Raw genomic sequence first — 21,981 nt, forward strand, 5'->3', positions numbered from 1 at the left:
TAAGACTTGTCCCCTGACCTCCCCACCCAAGCTCTCCCTGCTCATGGTCCCCAGTCTTCTTTCTCCATTCCTTGACATGACCCTTGTCACCCCATAATTGTCTGTGTCCTCTCCGTCTCCCACCCCAGACCAGTGTTCCTGAGGCCAGGGATTGGATCTGATGCCCTTTTGGGTGCCCGGGGTCCAGCACAGCAGTGCTAACAGGCATATGCAAAAATGTCTTTCCCTAAACTGTCATCAGCAACAGTGTTCACAGATGCCTACCTTGTGTTCCACCCAGCAGAGAGAAACCAGGCCCAGTCCCTGCCCTCCCAGCTGACTGAGGATACAGGCACATTAAAGAATACCAAACAAACTCAGGGGGCCGGGGCAGGAGCGCGGCGGGTATGTGGGCAGGCTGGACGCCCAGCAGTGGCTGTTTGCGGTGGCCCAAGCAGGAGCTGCCCTCGTGCTGGACAAAGTAGCAAAGGACGGAGTGGGGGCTGGAAAAGAATCCCTGTCCTCTGAGACTCCCTCCCCCGACAGGATCCTGAAGTTCCTGGTAGCCAAAAGGAAATTCAAGGAGACGCTGCGACCATACGACGTGAAGGACGTCATCGAGCAGTACTCAGCAGGGCACCTGGACATGCTGGGCCGGATCAAGAGTCTGCAGGGCCGGTGGGTGAGCCGGCCTCCGAAGGGGGAGGGGGGCAGGGCGGCCGCGGCACCAACCCCCGCACGAGGTCCGCTGGAGCCTCTCTGCCGGCTCCCGAACGGAGCCCCGAGCGCCCCCTAGGGCCCTCTGCGGGAGCTGGAGTTTCTGGCCTGCAGCGCTCTGCAGCCAGAGCCCGCACCTGTTGTTGAACCTGAAGAAACGCCAAGCCGCAGGTCCTCCCTGCGAACCTACTGACCTGCTTGCCTCGGGAACGTCTTTAGATGACTGTTTTCTCGTCCTGAAGTAACAGGCTTAAGATAATCAGTGACTTCCCATCTCCTAAGGGAATAGGCAAATTGTCCTCAACGCTGCTCACCTCTTGCCTCTGGAATCCTCCAGCACCTCTTCTCTCCACCCAGCGTATAGGTAGATTCTCACGTCAAGACCCCAATCACCTACAACTCGCCCTTTTCCTCTTGTGGCTTGCATTCTCACTGCCCATTCATTTGTTCTCTCAAGAAATAGTTACTGGGTATTTATTTGTTACTTACCAGACAGTGGGGATACGGTAGAAAGCAAATGGCCCCTCCCTCATGGAGCTTTCATGCCAGTTGAAGGAGAACAGATGATAGTAAGTGAAACTAGAATATGTCAGATGATGATAAAGGCTAAGGAGAAAAATAAGGGTTAGGGTGTTGGGATTTGTGATTTTTAAATAGGCGAGAAGGTGACATTTGAGAAAAAAAAAATTGAAGGTGAGGCAAACAGTCCCATGGTTGTTGTTTAAATAGTTTCCAGAGGGAACAGCAGGTGCAAAGGGTTTGAGATGGGCAGGTGCCTGGGGTGATGATTTAGGAACAGCAAGCAGGCCAGTGTGCCTGTCCTGGCATGAGGGAAGCAGGAGATGAGGTTAGAAAGCTAATGGCACTTAGACTATATAAAGCCCTGTAGGCCACTGCAAAGATGTTGGCGTTCATCAGAGTAAGATGCAAGCATTGGAGGGCCTTGAGCAAAGGACTGATGAAATCTGAGGTATATTTTAAAAGGATCACCCTGGATGCTGTGTTGAGAATGGCCTATAAGGGGCTAGGATGGAAGCAGGGAGACCAGTGAGGGAGCTACTTCAGACATCCAGGCAAGAGATGCTGGGGACTTGGACCAGGTGGCAGCAGTTGAGGTGGGGAGAAATGGTCATATTCTCGATATATTTTGAAGGTAGAGCAGACAGGGTTTTTGGAAGGGGTGTAAGAGAAAAAAAGAGAGAGAGAGGGAGAGAATCAAGGATAAAGCTAAGGTTTTGGCTTGAGCAAGAGGAAAAAAGTTGCTGTTTATTGGCATGCGGGAGGTCAGTGAGTGGAGCAAGTTTTTTTTTTTTTTTTTTTTTTTGCGGTACACGGGCCTCTCACTGTTGTGGCCTCTCCCGTTGCGGAGCACAGGCTCCGGACGCGCAGACTCAACAGCCATGGCTCACGGGCCCAGCCGCTCCGCGGCATGTGGGATCTTCCCAGACCGGGGCATGAACCCGTTTCCCCTGCATCAGCAGGCGGACTCTCAACCACTGTGCCACCAGGGAAGCCCTAGTGGAGCAAGTTTTGCTCAGGAGAGTTGGGGCATGTTGGGTTTGTGATGTCCATCAGACATCTAAATGCAGTGTTGATCTGGCAGCGGAGTGTGGAGTTGGGAGGAGAGGTGTAGGCTGGAGATGCAGATTTGGTGTCAACAGTGTATAGAGGAATTGAAAATCTGGAACTGAAGACATCAGTTAGCGAGTGAGCATAAATAGAAATAAAGAAGTCCCAGGAATGAGCCTTGGGTCCTGCAATGTTTAGAGATTGTGGAGATAAAGGAGGAACCAGAAAAGGGGACTGAGAAGGAGCAGTGAGTGAGGTAGGAGCAGTGAGTGAGGTAGGAGGAGAACTGGGCGAGGCTGATGTTTGGGAGTCCAGATGAAGAACATGCAGGAAGAAGGGGTGATCAGATGTGCTGAGCACTGCTAATAGGTCAAGTATAATGAGAATCAAATTTAACAACGTGGAGGTCATTTGGGAACTTGACAACAGTAGTTTTGGTGAAATGGTGGGAATGAAAGCCTGATTGGGGAGGTTTTGGAGAGGAAGGGCGGAGAGAAACTGAAGATAGAGGGTAGAGATAACGCTTTCAAGAATTTTGCTATATAGAGGAGTAGAAAAATAACGTGCATCCAGTTCCAGCCTTGTCCTCCTTATAACTCACATTCCCACTTTTGTCTCTCCCTCTACCCAGTCCACCGTTGCCTGCCTGTCCTCCCATCAGGCAGCTGTTTTACTTGTCATGCTTGCGTGTGATGCCTTTGCTCTCCTGTTTGGAAAACCCTCAAAGCAGCGGCCGGGTACCTCCGTTTAACTCGGCCTCCATTTGGCAGATCAAACTGGCCCCGCCCTCAGATTGCCTGCTCCCACCTTGCAGGATGTCTCTCTCCCCTTTCAGCAGGCAAACTCAAATTCTTGTAGGAGAGAGTTGTGGCGAGTGCCTGGGCCCTTTGACAGTTCCCTTTCCCCACAGGGTGGACCAGATTGTCGGCCGGGGCCCCGGGGACCGGAAGTCCCGGGAGAAGGGCGACAAAGGGCCCTCCGACACGGAGGCGGTGGATGAAATCAGTATGATGGGACGCGTGGTCAAGGTGGAGAAGCAGGTGAGTGTCGGAGGGAGTTTCGCTGGTGTGGTGGAGCTAGTCGTCGACCGAGAAGCTCTGGAAGGCCCCCGGGTCAAGCCCAAAGGGAGGGTGCGTTTCTCAGAGCAGCCCAGAGCACCCGCGGGGCAGGCATCCCCTGCCCGACCGACCCCGCCCCACAGATAAGCCCCGCCTCCCAGGAGGCCCGCCCACTCCTGCTAAACGACCCCGATAAACCCACCCTCTCCAGCCAAGCCCCGCCCTAGGTTGCTAGCGTCTCAGATAAGCCCGTCGAAGTCCCACCTGCTTCATTTGACCCCCTCCTCACTTGTCTCTGTCGATCACCCGGACTATCCCAACCAATCACAACTAAATTTCGTTCGTGGGGGGCGGGGCGGGGAATAAACCCCAGGTTCCCAGCTTCGTTCCGCCCTCCGGCCAAGCTCCGCCTTTCCTGTCGCACCCGCCTCCCGGAGGAGCCGCGTCTCCCAGACGTGACCCTCCCCGGGAAAGCCCCGCCTCCCAGCCGCGTCCCGCCCCCAAGTCCCGCCTCCAGTCCCGGCCAGGCCACGCTTCCAGCCGCGCCCCGCCCCCAGGTGCAGTCCATCGAGCACAAGCTGGACCTGCTGTTGGGCTTCTACTCGCGCTGCCTGCGCTCTGGCACCTCGGCCAGCCTGGGCACCGTGCAAGTGCCGCTCTTCGACCCCGACATCACCTCCGACTACCAAAGCCCTGTGGACCACGAGGACATCTCCGTCTCCGCACAGACTCTCAGCACCTCCCGCTCGGTCAGCACCAACATGGACTGAGGGGCTTCTCAGGGGCGGGGTAGCACACGGACAGGCCCTCGGCCTGGCACTCGGACCCGCCCTCTGAGGCCTCCGGACTCCTCTCTTACTTGAACTCGCTCCCTCGTGGGGAGAGAGGCCACACGCAGTATTGAGCTGCCTGGGTGGGCGAGATACCCGATGTGGGTGCCAGCGACCCGCCCCACCTCAGGAGCGTGAGATGCCAGGCCGTACGGAGGGCAGCAGCGGCGGCTATCCCGCGGCCTCTGGGACCCCCCAGTGCCCTGCCTGTTCCATCAAGGCCCGACACGGCCCGCCGGGCAGGGGCACTGCTCCGGGAGTGGGAGTGGGGCGCTGGGGCCCTGAGCCCTGAGTCAGCTTCCAGCTATGCAAGGTGAGGTCTTTGGCCTGCCCTTTGGACAGAGCAGGGAAGCCTTCCGGCCAAGTCCCCGCCCCACTTGGGGGTGGGCCCACGGTGCCCATACAGGTACCCACAAGCACAGGACCCTGCCGCAAGGCAGGTGGGCACCATATATGCAAACTATGTTAAATATGCAACTTTGGGGACCCCCATGGGGTCCCCCTGCCCCTCCCCCACTGGGAGATGGGCCCCCAGCAGTAGCTGGTCTCAGGCTGCTTGGCTATGACCCCCATCCCTGTTCTTTGGCTTATCAACTGCTCACCTCCCAGCATGGGGCCTCTTTCTCCCTTGCCTCCCAAAGGGCAGTGTCTGGGCCTTTCTTCCCATTTGCAGGTGTCCCCTCCCAGGGGCTCCCTCTTCCTGCCAATGTTCACTCCCCTCTGGCCCTAGACACCTTTGACAACACAAGTTTCTGTGTTCTCCCCCCAACCTCCCATAGACAATGCTCCCACCATCACACAAACATGTCCCTACAGTTTCCCCAGACATGCAGGAAGTCTCTCACACTCGCGCTGACACACACAGTCACCCACACTTGGAGACTTGAGCACAGAGCCACTCAGCCTTTCCTGGGCCTCTGTAGCTGAGGCCAGTGGACTGGCCTTGCAGGGCAATGTCCACTCCTACCAACTACATCCAGGCAGGAGAGGGAGCTCTGACGTGACTCCAGGTCTCCAGAACTTTACCAGCTCCCCTTTCTCAAGAAGATCTGCTCCGCACAGGTCCAGGAGCCCTAACTGCTGCCTCTGCCTGCCCCCGAGGGCCTCCTTAGCGTCCCCACAGCACAACTCAGGCCTAGGCCTCTGGGGCCTGGACAGCACTGGAAAGACCACAGGCCCTTCCGCAGGGTGGTTATCAGGCCCACTTCCATCTAGGCTTGCCCTCTTCCTAGTTACTCTAACTCACTCCCAGAGAGAATTATAAGGCATCTAGTGAGTACCATTTGTCAGGCACCAACTGCATATGGTGCTCACATGCACTGTTTCCCCTCCTTCCATACTCCACTTTTCACTTCAGTTGGCAGCCCCCATACCGCATAAGCCCCCATCCGCTCCAGGCCCCCATCACCTCTTTGGTATCCCTACCCCTTTGTCCCTCTTCTGCAAAGCCAGTGCAGGTGGCAGGAGGGTGATGGGTAGTGGACCAATGGTGACCCTTTGTGGGGCACCAGGGAGTAAGGGGTTCAGGCCCAGCTGCCTGCATCTCATGACTGGGGACCTGCATGCACCAGCGCCAGGGCTGGGGTTGGATCTTGCTCAGCCCCATGGTGCCCAGCCTCTGCCCCCACGTGCCCTCTGCATGTGACCGTCATGCCCTGGATGGAGCCTATCCTGGCTCACCTCACCTGCACTGCACTGTCCCCAGAGAGCCACACCTCCGCCCCCTGAGAGACAGAGCTGTGGAGAGGGGCAGGAGAATGGGATTACCCTATGACCAAAGGAGACTTGGGAAGAAGCCCTTCCTGCTTCCACGATCAAGGTTCCCCACCAACCCGGTTCTCGGATATGCAAGTACCTCACTTTGTTAACTTATTAACTTATTGATTTCATTAAAGTTTTCAGCAGGAGGTGGTTGGTCTTGGTTGTTCAGTGCCTGTGGAGTGGGGCATCTGGTCTGGGGGTGGGGATGAGGAGATTTGGAAGGCAGCTATGCTCACCACTGTACCACCAACGCTGCACAGGAGGACGAGGAGATTTGGATTAGTCAGGACTCTTTTGGTTGTAAACAACAGAAATGAAACACGATATGCCTTAAGTGGAAGGAAGGAAGGAAGGAAGGGGAGGGAGGGAGAAATTTATTGGCCCAGATACTAAAAAGTCCGGGGGATAGATTTGGCTTCATGCATAGCTAGATCCAGGTGCTTAAATGTGTCAGGGATCTCTCTTCTGTCTCAGCTCTCCTCTTAGGCAGGCTGACCTCTCAAGATGACCTCCGGCACTTCCAAATTTACTTTCTTTTGGTTTAGTGCCCCAGTGAAAAGTGAGTACCACTTTTCTAATAGTTTGCATCAGCCAGGGTCCAGTCAGAAAAACAGAAACTACACTAGGTTTTTCAACACAAAGGCTTTACTATAGGGAATGGGTTACACTGATGTAGGTAGACGGTAAGAACAAACAGAACCACTGCAGGAAGCAGCTCCCACTCCTAAGGCAGGAGTACAGGGAAGAGGTTGGGACTAACAGAACCTGCAGGCTTGATTGGGGGAACCCTAAAGTGCTAGGGCTCAGAGGTCTGGAGAGGGGGTGCTGTCTGGCTGATGCTAGTACCTCCTAGGGGACACAGTGAAGCTTGTCTGGGAGTACAGAAAAGTAGCTGAGGGCTGGGAGCGGCTGTGGCTACCAGGCTGTTGCCGATGAGGTTAGTAAGCAAAGAAGGAAAATCTCCACTCCTTCTGCCTTCCAGTGTTTCCCCAGTGTCCCTAGTTGTCAAAACTAGCTGACAAAGCTGATGTGGTTTGCAGAGTCCCAGCTCCAGCTTCACAGAGCAGATTACAGAAGGCTGAATCTGGAACGAAAAGACAGTAGCTTCATAACTCGCACCGCCCACCCCTTTGGACACTCAGTATCCACACACGTCAATCCACACGTTTGAATGTCCATCTAACAACTATCCTGCATACAAATGAAGAGACTCTAACTCACTCCCCGGAAAGAGAAAAACAAGTAGTCCCGACATCCAATAGATGTATCCAACTCCAGGAGTTAAGTCACTGAATCCATATTAGAGTGACGTTAATTACTCTAATTCAGTCACAGTTGCACCTACAACTGAAGAGTAAAGTTAGCAATTGCTTACAATCTTAAACTAATAAGGGAAGGGCTTCCCTGGTGACGCAGTGGTTGAGAGTCCGCCTGCCGATGCAGGGGACACGGGTTCGTGCCCCGGTCCGGGAAGATCCCACATGCCGCGGAGCGGCTGGGCCCGTGAGCCATGGCCGCTGAGCCTGCGCGTCTGGAGCCTGTGCTCCGCAATGGAGAGGCCACAACAGTGAGAGGCCCGCGTACCGCAAAAAAAAAAAAATAATAATAATAATAAGGGAAAAGGAGAGGAGAGGGAAAAAAATCACTTAATATCACACACACATACACACACACACACCACACACACACACACACCAAGCAAAGAACATATACGTAGCTGCAGTAGACCTCCTTCTGGTAACTGATCACAGTGCCATAGTTGTTAGATGCATAGATAGATACATAGATACATTTAATTGAGTAAATGTTTCTCTTTATATATCATATATATTTCACTAATTGAGTGAATAAACTTCTTTCTTCCACTGTCATTCTATGTTCCCTTTGCCCTCGCCAGGATCTCAGCTAGTTGGAGTTTGTTACATGGTGGAGTGACCCAAATAATCATTCCTGAAGGGTCTGAAGCTTCAGTGGTCCTGCACAGTTTTGGGTGCCATAGCTTTTTTTTTTTTTTTTTTTTTGCGGTACGCGGGCCTCTCACTGTTGTGGCCTCTCCATTGCGGAGCACAGGCTCCGGACGCGCAGGCTGAGCGGCCATGGCTCACGGGCCCAGCCGCTCCGCGGCATGTGGGATCTTCCCGGACCGGGGCACGAACCCGTGTCTCCTGCATCGGCAGGCGGACTCTCAACCACTGCGCCACCAGGGAAGCCCTGGGTGCCATAGCTTTTTAAAATTATTATTAATTAATTAATAAGGTTACTTTTGGCTGCGTTGGGTCTTCGTTTCTGTGCGAGGGCTTTCTCTAGTTGTGGCGAGCGGGGGCCACTCTTAATCGCGGTGCGTGGGCCTCTCACTGTCGCGGCCTCTCTTGTTGCAGAGCACAGGCTCCAGACGCGGAGGCTCAGTAGTTATGGCACGCAGGCTCAGTAGTTGTGGCTCGTGGGCTCTAGAGCGCAGGCTCAGTAGTTGTGGCACACGGGCCTAGTTGCTCCACGGCATGTGGGATCTTCCCAGACCAAGGCTCGAACCTGTGTCCCCTGCATTGGCAGGCAGATTCTCAACCACTGTGCCACCAGGGAAGCCCCAAGTGCCATTGCTTTTTGTTAACTTCTGTACATGGAAGTACTAAGAGGACCCACAAGAATCCCCTGGGTCCCTTCCTTGCCCTTGCTGTATATCGGCACCCTAATTTCCCTTTGGCAGTGAGGATCAGTCTGGCAAGCCAGCATGTTAACTCTTTCTTTGCCTGCTGTTTGAGTGGCATGAGAAGCCCAAAATAGCCAGTTAGAAGTTTCAGCTTCCAATTCAACGAGAACTGTGTTGCTTCCCTTCTTCCCTTGATAACTGAGACCTCCAAACTATCGGAGGCCAGTGTCGTGGGGACACGAAGCAAAAGCTTCACGAGCGGCTGTAGTAACCTGAATAATGACCACCCAAAGATATTAGGTCCTAATCTCTGGAATTTGTAAAATGTTACCTTATAAGGAAAAAGGATTTTTGCAGATGTGATTAAGTTAATGATCTTGACATGGGGAGCTTATCCTGGATTATCCAGGGGCCCTAAATCCAATTGCCAGTGTCCTTTTAAGAAAGAGGCAGAGGGACTTCCCTGGTGGTGCAGTGGTTAAGAATCCACCTGCCAAAGCAGGGGACATGGGTTCGAGCCCTGGTCCGGGAAGATCCCACATGCCATGGAGCAGCTAAGCCCGTGTGCCACAACTACTGAGCCTGCACTCTAGAGCCCACGAGCCACAACTACTGAGCCTGTGTGCCACAACTACTGAGCCCACGTGCCACAACTACTGAGCCCGCCTGCCTGGAGCCCGTGCTCCGCAACAAGAGAAACCACCACAATGAGAAGTCTGTGCACCTCAACAAAGAGTAGCTCCTGCTCACCACAGCTAGAGAAAGCCCGCGCGCAGCAGTGAAGACCCAATGTAGCCAAAAATAAATAAATAACTTTATTTAAAAAAAAAAATAATAAAGAGGCAGAGGGAGATCTCACACATGCAGAAGAGGAGGAGGCAATGTGAAGACAGAAGCAGAGATTGGAGTAACGTGGCCTCGGCAAAGGAATGCCAGCAGCCACCAAAAGCTGGAAGAATCAAGGAAGGCGTTCTTCCCTAGGGTGTTGGAGGGAGTGCAGCCCTGCTCACACCTTCATGTAGACCCAGTGAGGCTGATGTTCAACGCCTGGCCTCCAGAACCGTGAGACAATAACTTCTGTTGTTTTAAGTCACCAAGTTTATAGTAATCTGCTATGGCAACTACAGGAAACTAATACTGACGGTTACTTGGTGTAATCATGAGAGACGCCACTCTCACCTACCTTCCTTTGTTTCCTGAAGCCTTATATACTGGCTGTGTCAGTGAGGATGAACCACCGCCTCCTCCATGAGAGAATAGATCCAGTGGGATCAACCTGGTACCAGGTGGCTCGATGAAGCCCCACAGAGTGGTGACAGTTTGGGTGTTCAGCACCTGTCCCTGCTGACGGTGGGTCGTACATACAGTTGTGGCCTTAGCCAGACCAGCCTCGGTGAGGTAAGTCCATATCGTTGAACCCATAAGTAGTCTCATTCTTGCCACCATGACCACATTATACAAGAGCATGTTGAGCTAGCGCTGGAGGGACTCCGGAGAGAGGCTGACTGACACCCACAGGATGTGCTGTCTTAGCATCTGAATATCGAGAGCCTGCTCTCCGTGGATGCCCTTTGGTGAGATTTTTCCTCGGGATAGAAATATATTCACACCCCGCGCCCATTTCCGAACGTCCACCTAAATACCTCTTTCCAAGTCTTCCTTATCCGCAATCCACCAATTCTGTGCTTTCTGAGTCCTGACCGTCCAGCCAAACCGTGAGCCACTACTCAGAAACCAATGGAGATCCACACTTCTTTTTTTTTTTAATTGAAGTACAGTTGATTTACAATGTTGTGTTAATTTCTGCTATACAGCAAAGTGATTCAGTTATACATATTATATATATATATATATATATATATATATATATATAAAACATTCTTTTTAATGTTCTTTTCCATTATGGTTTATCTCAGGATATTGAACATAGTTCCCTGTGCTACACAGTAGGACCCTGTTGTTTATCCATTCTATATATAATAGTTTTCATCCTCTAATCCCAAACTCCCAATCCATTCCTCCCCCACGTCCCTCCCCACCCCACCTTGGCAACCACAAGCCTGTTCTCTATGTCTGTGAGTCTGTTTCGTAGATAAGTTCATTTCTGTCGTATTTTCGATTCCACATATAAGTGGTATCACATGGTATTTGTCTCCCTCTTTCTGACTCACTTCACTTAGTATGATAATCTGTAGATCCATCCATGTAGCTGCAAATGGCATTATTTCACTCTTTTTTATGGCTGAGTAGTATTCCATTGTATATATATAACACATCTTCTTTATCAGTTCATCTGTCGGTGGACACTTAGGTTGTTTCCATGTCTTGGCTATTGTGAATAGTGCTGTTATGAACACAGAGGTGCATGTATCTTTTTGAATTATAGTTTGCCCAGGAGTGGGATTGCTGGTAGAGCCACACTTCTTGTCATCTCTCAATCCAGGCAAAGTGGGTGACCCAATGTACTGAAGGGTGAGTAGGATTTAGCCAGGCGTGGGAACAGGGATGGTGAATGTTCCAGCTAGAGGGCATAGCACGTGTAAGAGTCCAGCGGCACCAATAAGTGTGATACATGAGTGGGGAAGAAAGAGATCCCTGGCTGGGCCCAGAGGGAAAGGGAGAGAGTGGTGCAAGATGAGACTTTAGAATGAGACAGGAGTCAAGGTTTATAGGATCCACAAATCATTCCAAAGAGACAGGACTTAAACGTGACGGCAATGAGGAGTCAGTCAAAGATTTTGACCAGGGATCAAACAGGATAGATTTGCATTTTAGAAAGTTTTCTTCCCAGGGTGAAAGATGGATTTGAGAAAGTAAGCCTGGCTGCAGGGAGACCAGTTAGGAGACTGCTGTAGTAATCCGAGCACGAGATGCTGGTAATCTAGACAAGTCCCATGGCATTTCACTAATTGAATAAATGTGTGTGAAGCACCTGCTATATGTCAGACCCTGGCTCAGCACAATACACAGGATGATCAGACGCAGGAGACCAAGTTATGGCCCCGAGGTCATCCAGCCCCTGGAGGAAACAGATGCGCAATTACCCAATGCACACGCCACTCTTTATCTTCTAGGTTTGTCTGGCTCAGCAAGGAGGGTTTGCAGGTGGCTATGGGAGTCCCCAAACTGTCATCAAATATGGCCTTGAGAGCAGATATGATTTTAGCTGGTGTGCCACTCATCTATTGCTAGGTAACAACTCACCCTACACCTCAATAGCTCAAAACAACAACAATTTTATTTAGTCTTGATTCTGTGGGTCAGCAATTTGAGCTGGTCTCAAATTCTGAGCAGTTCTGCTGGTGTCACCTAGGATCCAGGGTGCTCTGTACGTGTTATAGTTTTTCCACTCTTGCAGATCAAAGAAAACCATGCCACATAGTTCCCAATTTGGATAACTTATTTCATGTACTTTGGACATTTCCAGTTGTTGAAACATCTTCTTATTTTCCATCTGAGAGGGACGTCTCTTTCCCTTCCACACCTCTTGTGTGCAAGAGGGTCCTGAAAGCTGCTACCTGCTGTATTAGTTTGCTGGGGCTGCCATCAAAAATGCTGCAGACAGTGGAGCCTTAAACAACAGAAATTTATTTCCTCACAATTCTGGAGGCTGAAAGTTCAAGAGTGTTGGTTGCATTCTGAGGCCTCTCTTCTTTTCTTGTAGATTTCCTCACATGTAGGTTTCCTCACATGATTGTGTCTCTGTGCATGTGTGTGTGTCTGATCTTCCTCTCTCTCTCTCTGTGTCCTATTTTCCTCTTCTCATAAGGAAAGCAGTCATAATAGACTAAGGCCCACCCTAACAGTCTCATGTTAACTTAATCGCCTCTTTAAAAGCCCTACCTTGGGGACTTCTCTGGTGGTCCAGTGGTTGAGAATCCATCTTGCAATGCAGGGGACACCGGTTCAATCCCTGGTGGGGGAACTAAGATCCCACACGTCGAGGGGCAACTGAGCCCGCGTGCCGCAACTAGAGAGCCCGCGAGCCTCAATGAAAGATCCGGCGTGCAACAACGAAGACCTGACTCAACCGGAAAAAAAAAAAAAAATCCCTATCTTCAAATACAGTCACATTTTGAGGTACTGGGGATTAGGGCTTCACCATATGAATTTGGGGTGGGGTCACAATTCAGTCCATAATACCTGGAGTGGGGGTTTGACCCACCTACCTGGCCCCCTTTCTGCTCAAGGTACACAGAGCTGAGGGTCTACTCTGGGGCTTGCCCCTTCCCAGCTGGACAGATCCAGACACACGTCTAGACATCACGGAACCCAGTGGTTAGGAAACCTTTTTTTTTAAGCCGCAGAACTTTTGCTACAACATAACCTTATATGGGACCCTAATATATAAGATAAAAATCAGTGCAACCAAAAAATGTGGACCTCTCAGATGTGGCCCCAATTCTCCCCTCACACACACATTGAGCATGTGCCCAGCATTTTATTGCAGCCAAAATAAATCAGATCCGTCTCCAAGATGCGTTCTTTAACTATTTTAGTAGACGGTATTATTTGTCCCAAAGGCTTCCTTTCTTCCTCATCATCGCCATGGCTACCTTTGGGTGGAGTATACTTCCCTACCTGGCTTTCCTACAAAGAGATTCTGAGACAGAGAGTGGTGTGCAGAAGGTTTATCAGGGAGTGTCCTTAGGACATTCATCTGAAGGATGTCAGGAAGGCAGGACCAGGCAGAGGGAGAAGCTTATAACTCAATGTGATTAAAGCTGAGGCATCTGTGGGTCTTCAGGAGCTCCAGGGCTCAGAGTTGTGCCAAACTGAGGGAAAGAGGCAGGTCTTTGTTTCCATGCATCAGCCAATCACTGGTCATGAGCCTCTGGGAGGGGCGTGGCTTTAGATGAGGCAGTTCCCAGGGATTGACAGTTGTAAGCCAGCAGTGGCAACTCCCAGCAGCTGGGGAATGAGTGCATAGTCCCTGAAGGGGGGACCTGAGCACCACAGCCTCCACTCTACCATCCCATTGACCTTGCGCTTGGCCATGGGATTTCCTCTGACCAATGGAATGTTGGGAGAAAGGACAGCGTGCTTGTTCCAAGGTAAGGCCAAAAGAGGCCTGGTGAGTTCTGCCAGACCTTCTGGTGCTTCCTTCCTCCACCATGAAAAGACTCAGATAGCTGTTGTTCCTTCATTCTGGGTCCACAATGCAGACTCTTGGAACAGACCTGAGCCAGATTCAAAGTCAGGAGTCCAGCCTGGTCCACCAAGCGTCAGCTAAACTGCAGCTGCTCTAAGGCTCAGGAGTGTGAATTAATTGCTGAGATTTGGGGGTTGCTTGTTTCACAGCATTATCACAGCAAGACCTGATTAATACAGCTGGCGAGGTGGATTTTACAGGGAGCTGTGGAAGGTTTACATTGCCCATCACGAAGCAGAATGTTCTTTATACTCTCCTCTAACATCTTTGTTTTTGTCCCAAATGGCTTATCTGGGCACCAGACACCTCCTCTTCTCTTTCTCTTTTTCCTACACAGCCTCTAAAGTGGATAGGAGACATGGAGGATTTCCTGGAAGAAAGTGGGGAGATTGCTGGAGAACAGATACCCTGGGAGGAGGATCCTGAGGCCCGAGATGCAGGCTTCCCTTCCTGCTCAGAACCGGGGTGGGGTGTGCACTTACCTCCTACCCTCACTCCACTAGACTCCCCAAAGCTCCTCTCCTGAATCTTATGACCCCCTTCCCCCGCCTCTCCTTCCCCAGGTGTCACTTCAGCTCCTGGAGGGCAAGAAGCACACCTGCTTCTCATCTCCGGTCATCACCGTCACAAGGTGATTAAGAAATGCTGGTTGGCAGGAAGGGAGGGAAGCAGGGTCACCTGGGATCGATCATCTTTCCCGTGGGAATCCTCCTAGCCCCTGTTATGTGTCCCCATGGCCACAAGGCGTCAGTAAAGACCTTGACTTGGTGTTACAGTGCCAGTCTGGAGCCAGGAGGGAGGCTGGACTTTTGGGACCAGGGCACCCCACCAGGAAGGCCCAGTAGTTAGGGCCAGTGTGTCTGGGAGAGAGAGAGAGAGAGAGAGAGAGAGAGAGAGAGAGAAATGGCAGAGCTGAACGGGGACTCCAGGACTTGCCTTAGAGAGTCAGGGGCTGCGTTCTTTGTCCTTCACTCATTTATTCTACAATCGTTTGTTCATCTCTACTACGTGCCAAACACTGTTTGAGGTGCCAAGGTCAAAGCGGCTCTCCCAAATTCACAAAGCCCCTGCTCACAGGGAGTAGACACTAGATTACTGTCTAGACAGAAGATAAACAAAAAACAAGATAATTTCAGAGAGCGATAAGAGCTATGAAGAAAAATTAACAGGAAATGGGATAGTGACAACATTGAGGGGGAGCAGTTTTTCGAGGGGCAGGTAGGGAAGCTCAAGGTGGAAGCAAGAGCCTTCGGGAAGAAATCAGAGCTGCCAAGCCTCCCAGGGGCTCGGCTGGTCCAACAGACGCATTTTGCTGATGGAGAAACTGAGGCCCAGTAAGACAGGGCAGAGCCCAGAACTGAGTCCACGTCTCCTGACCTCCAGGCTTGTCCTCGGGTGGCCTTCCTCCTCTCAGGTCCTTAACGTGCTCGCGCGTCATCTCGGGCGGGTGGCGGTGGGGGAAAGGAGCAGACGTCAGGGTGCTCTCAGAATGTGAGGGTCAAACAGGGACCAGAGGAGAGAGACACTCAATAGCTCCGAGTGCGGGAAACACAGAACCACATTATGGTGGTAGAAAAGTCCCGGAGTTCTGATTTTCCCCATGATACAACTTCAATGCTTTTTAAAAATATATTAGACATAAAATTCTTTTCCAAATTTTGGTTGTGGTGCCTCTGCTTTGCCTGCTTGCAGGGCGTGACCCTGGGAAAGTCATTTCCCCTCTCTTTAAGCCTCGGTTCCCCCAACGGCAAAATATGAACCCAGCTTTCCTGACTCCAAAATCACTGCCGGGACAGTCCTCGTAGGACCACACACACCACTGCCTCCACCGCCCCCCACCCCCACCCCCGCCCGGGCTCATCTGGTCTGGATTCCCTCCCTCGGTTCCTGAGCCTGTCCCCGCTGCCCACAAGACCATCAGACACGACCATAGTCGTTTAGAGACTCCCAGTGACCCCAGAGGTAGGTTCGGGCTAATTATCATCCCCAGTTTCCCAGCCAGGAAGCAGGACTTGCTCAAGGTCACACAGCCAGTAAGCAAGAACGAAGATTTGAACCTAAAGTTCCATTCAGTTTCCTCTGCTCAAGGCTCTCATCCAAGATGACGACCTTTTCCTCCCACAAAGCTTTGGTGTTCAGGGAACTAAGCTTCACTTTCCTGGAAATAAATTTACGTGCTCTGTGTCGGTCCAGGTGTTGTCGCTTGGTGTGGTGCTGCCACCCCCTGAGCGAAGGGGGTATTGCACCCTACCTCGAGCTGGAACCGTCTCGGCCAAACCCAGGCAGACATGGGTCACTTGACCCACGAAAGCACTGAGGTGGAAGAGGTGACTTAAACAAGCCATGGACCCTGGCTGATTCTTCTTCCTCTTTCCCACCTCTTATTGACCCCCTGCGGCCTGACTCTGGCCCTCCGCTCCCCTGAAGCTGCTCTGGCAAACTCCGTTTTCATTTCCTGGTTGATAAATTGAACAGCCTCTTTTCAGCCTTCATTTCACTTGAATTTTTAGCAGCATTAGACACTGGCAACCACACCTCCTTTGGGAAACGTCGACCTCAGCTTTCAGGACCTCTCTGCTCATTCTCCTCCTGCCTCCCCAGCTGCTTTTTCTCAGGTTCCATCCCTCCCTTCTCTTAAATGTCAGTGTTCTCTCCTTGGCCATTTGCTTCTATTACTTGCCATCATCATCCCTGTGGCAAGCACGGATACGCTAATAACGCAAAAAGTGTTTATTCTCAGTCCAGACCTCACTACTGAGCTCTCGGTGCATTTACCTGGCCTGCCTCTACCTGAACATCAACCCAGGATGACCCCATATGTCCATTCTGACCTTATCCCACTCTCCCCAATCTGTTCCTTCTCCTGGGTCCCGCCTCAGGGAAGACCTGTCCTGTCTTCCACCCACATTCCTGGGAATCATTTCTGGCTCCTCTCTTTCCTGTAGCCTCCACTTCAACAGGTCATTATTAGGACTGCAAGTGGTCCCTGATATCCATCCCCACCTTCTTCCTTAGTGGGAGAACCTCCAAATTCTACTTAGACACATGGGTCACCCAAAATAAAGACCACATTTCTGATGCTCTCTTATGGTTGGGGGCGGGCACCTTCCAGAATGTGCCCTTCTCCTTCTCTTTTCTTCTTCTTTCTGGCTGGAATGTTGATACAGTGGCTAGGGCAGCCTTTTTGGACCATGAGGTCTGACTCATGAGTGACAAAGTAATAAGGTAAAGAAGTGTGGATATTTACATATGACAACCACACCAGTCCTGGACCACCTACCTGGTTCATTTCATTTAAACTGCTGTTATTCTGTCACTCAAAGGCACACACCTAATCCTAAATAAGCCAGGTATAGAGTTCCTTCAGCAAGAGTGTCTTCTTATACCAGATTTTGTGTTCCATGCTTTTTCACACCAAATCTCCCTTAAGGCTTATGACTTCTGTCTTTACCATCTCTCCCTTCTACCCCACCTTGCCACCACTTGTCCTAGGGCCCTTATCTCTACCCGAATTGGTATGATAACCTTCTCAGCATTCTCCATTCTTCCAATGTGCCTCTCTCAAAATCCATTCTACTCACAGCACAAATTGGAAACGAATATTTCCAAAACACAAATCTTACTCTTTTTCCATCCTGCTCATAAAATCCAGGGCTCCGCATTACCAAAAAGATCAAGTCCAAGCTCCTCAGCCTGCCACTCAAGGGTTATCCTTCTTTGACCCTTACCAACTTCAGGTATATCCCTTGCCTCTCTGAATATCTACCATACATGCTAACATTTCCTTGTTGCCTTTCCCAATCAAGTCCTATTCATTCATGCCACTTGGCCATTGCACACATTGTCACCTCCCCTGGAATTTCTTTCTTTCATGTGCTCGTATCCAAATTCTACCCCAACCATTCTACCACATGAGCACCTAGTATGGTAAAAATTTTGGTAAGTGCTTTCTCAGCAGCAAACTGAGAGTAAGTCCCATTATTATCTCCATTTTACAGATAGGGAAACTGAGACTCAAAGAAGGGAAGTGAGTTACCAAAGATGCACATTCACAAGTGATGACTGACCTGATACCAAGTCAGTTCTCTTTATATATGACATAGGCCTCTGACATCTTCCCCACTCCACCAAGTGCTCTGGGGCAGAGGAGACTTGAGTTCTAATCTCAACTGAGCCACTCACTATGGTAGAGACTGTTGGTTGCCCACCAAAAGCCATCCTTCCCATCTTCCATAGTAACTGAGTTGTTGACGAACACATGGTTGCCACCTAGAAGCCATATTGCCCAGCATCCCTTGCAGCTAAGTGTGGTCATGTGAATAAATTCCCGTCAAGAGAATCTGAGTGGAAGTAATGTGTGCATCTGGGTCTTAAAATATTGGTTGTGCTCATCTCCTCACTCTCTTTCTCCTGAGAGCTGGATATGACCCAGCTTCCACTCCACAGACAAAGACCAAAAATGAGAAACAAAAAAATGAAAGCAAACTTGGATTTGAGCTGCCATCTTGGTTCTTGAGGTTGGGGTCATGTAAGGCAGGGCAACAAGAAGGAGGCAATCTGGGTCTAAATGACTGGGTGGAACTAGAATGAAATATTTTCTGCTTTTTAAGCCACTTAAAAAAATTCCCCTTTGTTACAGAAGCTGAGCTAACACTTAAATATCTCTTACTATGTGTACCATCCTAAGTACATTCAATACTTTAACTCAAGAAATGACTAGCTGTGTGGTGTAGGCAAGTCATTTCACCTCTATGAGCCTCGGCTTCCTCACCTGTACGAGCCTCAGCTTCCTCATTTCTACATGACCTGGAGTAATAGATTAAGTCAGATCCCTGAGAGAATTAGGTGAGATATTATGAGTCAGTACTGGATTACATAACAAGCAGACAGCTCATGTGGTTAGGGGCACTAGCTGCAAATCTGAAAGAATTTGACTTGAAGGAGAAAAGGAGGAGGAGGAGATGAAGCTTTGCTGTTTCAAAATAGTTATGGAAAACTGAAGAACTTTTGGGAATTCCTTACACTAACTTTACAGCTTGGTATTATTTTATTTTGAATCACATATAGGGTGGAACAGGCAAACTTGTCCAAACTTCTTTGATAATCATGGAACTAGAAGTGAAATACCCTTTTTTTTTTTTTGCTTTTAGAAAGGTAAAAACTAAGACACTGCTAATGTCCAGTGTGGTCAAGGGCATGAGCCAATAGGCACAGGCACAGAGCTGGCAGGAAGGCGAATGTGTCAGCCACGTCGGCAACTACTTGGCAGTGGCCGTCACAATTTTATTTGCTCATCTCTTCTGATCCAGTAATCTCGCTTCGAGGAATCCACTCTACAGAGATGTTCCCATAAGTGTTCCAGGGTCAATATACAAGGATGCTCCTTGTAGCCTGAGCTGTAACAGTGAAAATTTGGAAACACGGGAAATCTCCATCAGTTGGGGACTGGGTAAATAGATTATGCACAGTGCAGTCATTAAAAGGAATTTACTGACATGGAAGATTTCCAAAATACATTAAGTGAAAAATATCCAATGATAGAAAGTAGTATAATTCCATTCGTGTGAAAGAGAGATGTATATTATGTATGTGACACAGAACACAATGTTCTCATTAGATGTGTGTGCGGGGTGGGGGGGGGGAAACCTGGGGGAGGTCTTTGACTTTTCACTTTACATTTTCAAAATTGTTTAAAAGTATTTTGCCTCCAGTATATTGTTGAATAAAGACAAGGTGTTTGTTTTAAAAACAAACAATGATTGGCTCAGAATCTGAGATTCCGCAGCCAGTGTAAGCTGGGGTGCCCAGGGGGAGTCTTGCTGCCGGATGTGCCAATTTTATGGCAGAGGCCCCAAGCCAGAGCTGCTCACCAGGAAGAGGCGAAGGAGTGAGTCCCTCTGGAGACCACCCTCTAATCCGCTGTGTAGGACTCCCTGCCCCATCCTGGCCACATTCCTGCTCCCTGAGGGGTATCTGGACTGCATGCTTATTGGTATCCAACCTCCTCCCATCCTACAAAAAAGAGGGTCTTCTCAAGGGCCCTGCCTGGTTTACCATGTGTCGGTCCATCCATTGCACTGCCTGTGTGTTGTTAAGTAGGTTGCTTAACCTCTCTGACTCTCGGCTGCCTAGAATGAGGCCAGCAGAATAAAATGAAGCCAATAACTACACCCACCTCCCGGAGTTGTGAGGACTGCAGGAGAGAGTGCACCTTAAGCCCGCTGCCCCACCACGATGCTAGGGAAGCATCGCACTTCCTTGCCCTCCTCCCTCAGGCCAGCCTCACCGCCTCCCAGCACCTGCGAGGCAAGAGGGCTGAGGAATGTAATCCTCTTCATACAGAGCTTGGAGAGCTCAAATGACATGCCCAAGGTCACAAGTTCGTGGTTAAGCTGGGACTAGAGCTCAAAACTCACAATGCTAACTCAGATGCCAACCCTGGGCCATCTTTCAGCCCAGCTCCCAGCTCAGGGCTTCACTCCAGCACTTCCTAATACCCACTCTGAGCCACACATGGGGTGGAGGTGGAGATGAAGGGGAATCAGGTTCTGATTCCTCAGACCCTTACAGTCTAGGGGGAAAGACTCCCCACCAATCCTTCTATGTGATGAAATAGGTCTTTCACAGGCGGAAAAGGCCCTGGGGAGGGCATTTCTGGCCGAGGAAGCAGCATAGGCTGAGGTATGGAGGCATAAGGAGCATCGGGTATCAGGAACCTGGGTGGCTGGAGTGGAGGGTGGGGAGGTAGCTGGAGGCTGGCTGGGACAAAGCTCTCTCGTCCTTGTCCCTGTGGTCATGTTTCCCAGCAACAGCTCCCATCTGAGCCACTCATGGGGACAGGCATTTCACATCACCTTCATTCTGTCTCACAGGGAGCCTGTGGTGTCTCCAGCTGACAGATGAGGAGACTGAGCTGAGAGCAGCTTCCTTTATTTCCTCCATCTGCCAGGGCACACGTGGGGCCTGGGTCTTTACCTGGATGTCCCCCCCACAAGGTGCCCCACACCTTACCCTTTCATCGCCACCAGTTCTCAGGGCTTCCCGGATCCCGAGTTGCTCGGCAGCACTGGCCCAGAAGCCCCGGCATGTGTCTCTGCATTGCACACTCCAGGCTGGCCCAGGTCTCAAGTCTCAAAGTGTGTGCAGGTCTCCTGTCTCCAGACCAGCTGCAGGGTAGCGGTCATGGCTATTCACCCCCAGCTCACCCCAGCCAAGCAGTGCTTCACTGTTTGCAATGTGCTCTCAGAAACCCAGTCTCATTTGAATCCTTGCACACGTACCTCGGAGGGTGGGCGTATTCTCCCCCTTGTACAGAACAAGAAGCTGAGGCTGAAAGAGGCTCAGTGTGACTTCTGCATCGCATGGACACAAAGTAGCAGCACCAGGTCTGGGACTCTGCTCTTATTTCATTCAGGCTCAGGTCCTTGGCCAGTCCCAGCCCGGGGAGGGAAAGGGCCCTGGATAGATGGGAGTGGGCATGCTCACCCCATCACTTACTGGGGTGTGACTTAGAGGAGTCTGAGCCCATTTTCTGACCTCTGGAATGGGAATAAAACCACCTCGTGGTGCTATATAGAGGCTTGGGTGATAGTTAAAGGAGGGGCTCGAAGAGAAAGAGCACCTACTGTGTGCTGCTAGATCCCATCATGCCTGCACACAGTAGGCACTCAGTAAGTCTGATTTAGTCCCACAGTCAGCCGTAATCCTGACCCAGCACTTGTAACAGCGGGGTGGCGGAAAGAGTTAGGCAAGGAAGGATTAAGGAATTCAAGAGGATTACGGTAATCAGCTAAACCATCTAAGCTTCCTGGGAAAAGACCAGGCTCAGACTGTTCATTTAATTTACTCAGCAAATGGCTGTTGAACACTTAGCCGAGCTGGAATGATGGCTATGACGATGGTGATGGTGATGATGATGATGATGAGATGATGGCAGCTCTCTGTTGAGAATCGACTATGTACCAGGTAATTATATGGACTCTCAGCACATCAACCCTATAAGGTCGATATTCCTTAAAAAGATTTTTTTTTTTTTTGCTTCTAATAGGGACGGTGCTAGTCAGGTCTGGGACTAGGGAGAGGCAAACGAAGCTGCCAGAGACAGTTAAAAGGCACTCTTATGACACTCGCCTCACCCTAGTTCCCAGTCCAGTGCTTGTGGTGTATACTGTGATGTGCTGTCCAGTCCCTGCTTCCCTTAAATTGTTCCCTGGGTTGCTGGGAGGGCTGCCGGCAGACGGTCTTCCCCTCCTCACCGGCCCACAACTC

At 50.7% G+C, this 21,981-nt stretch overlaps 1 protein-coding gene across 1 annotated transcript in view; it reads left to right on the top strand.

Moving 5' to 3' along the window:
- The window catches only part of KCNQ4 (potassium voltage-gated channel subfamily Q member 4), a gene marked incomplete at its 3' end in the record, with an annotated part of 55,504 nt that extends 51,411 nt beyond the window's left edge, over positions 1-4,093 (top strand). The window contains exons 12-14 of the mRNA XM_079936341.1: positions 526-657; positions 3,176-3,305; positions 3,881-4,093. Coding sequence (XP_079792467.1) covers positions 526-657; positions 3,176-3,305; positions 3,881-4,093 — 475 coding nt within the window. The remainder of the gene's footprint in view (positions 1-525; positions 658-3,175; positions 3,306-3,880) is intronic.
- Positions 4,094-21,981: the final 17,888 nt, after the last annotated feature.

This window comes from Stenella coeruleoalba (assembly GCF_951394435.1).
Source record: "Stenella coeruleoalba genome assembly, chromosome: 1".
Lineage (NCBI taxonomy): Eukaryota > Metazoa > Chordata > Mammalia > Artiodactyla > Delphinidae > Stenella > Stenella coeruleoalba.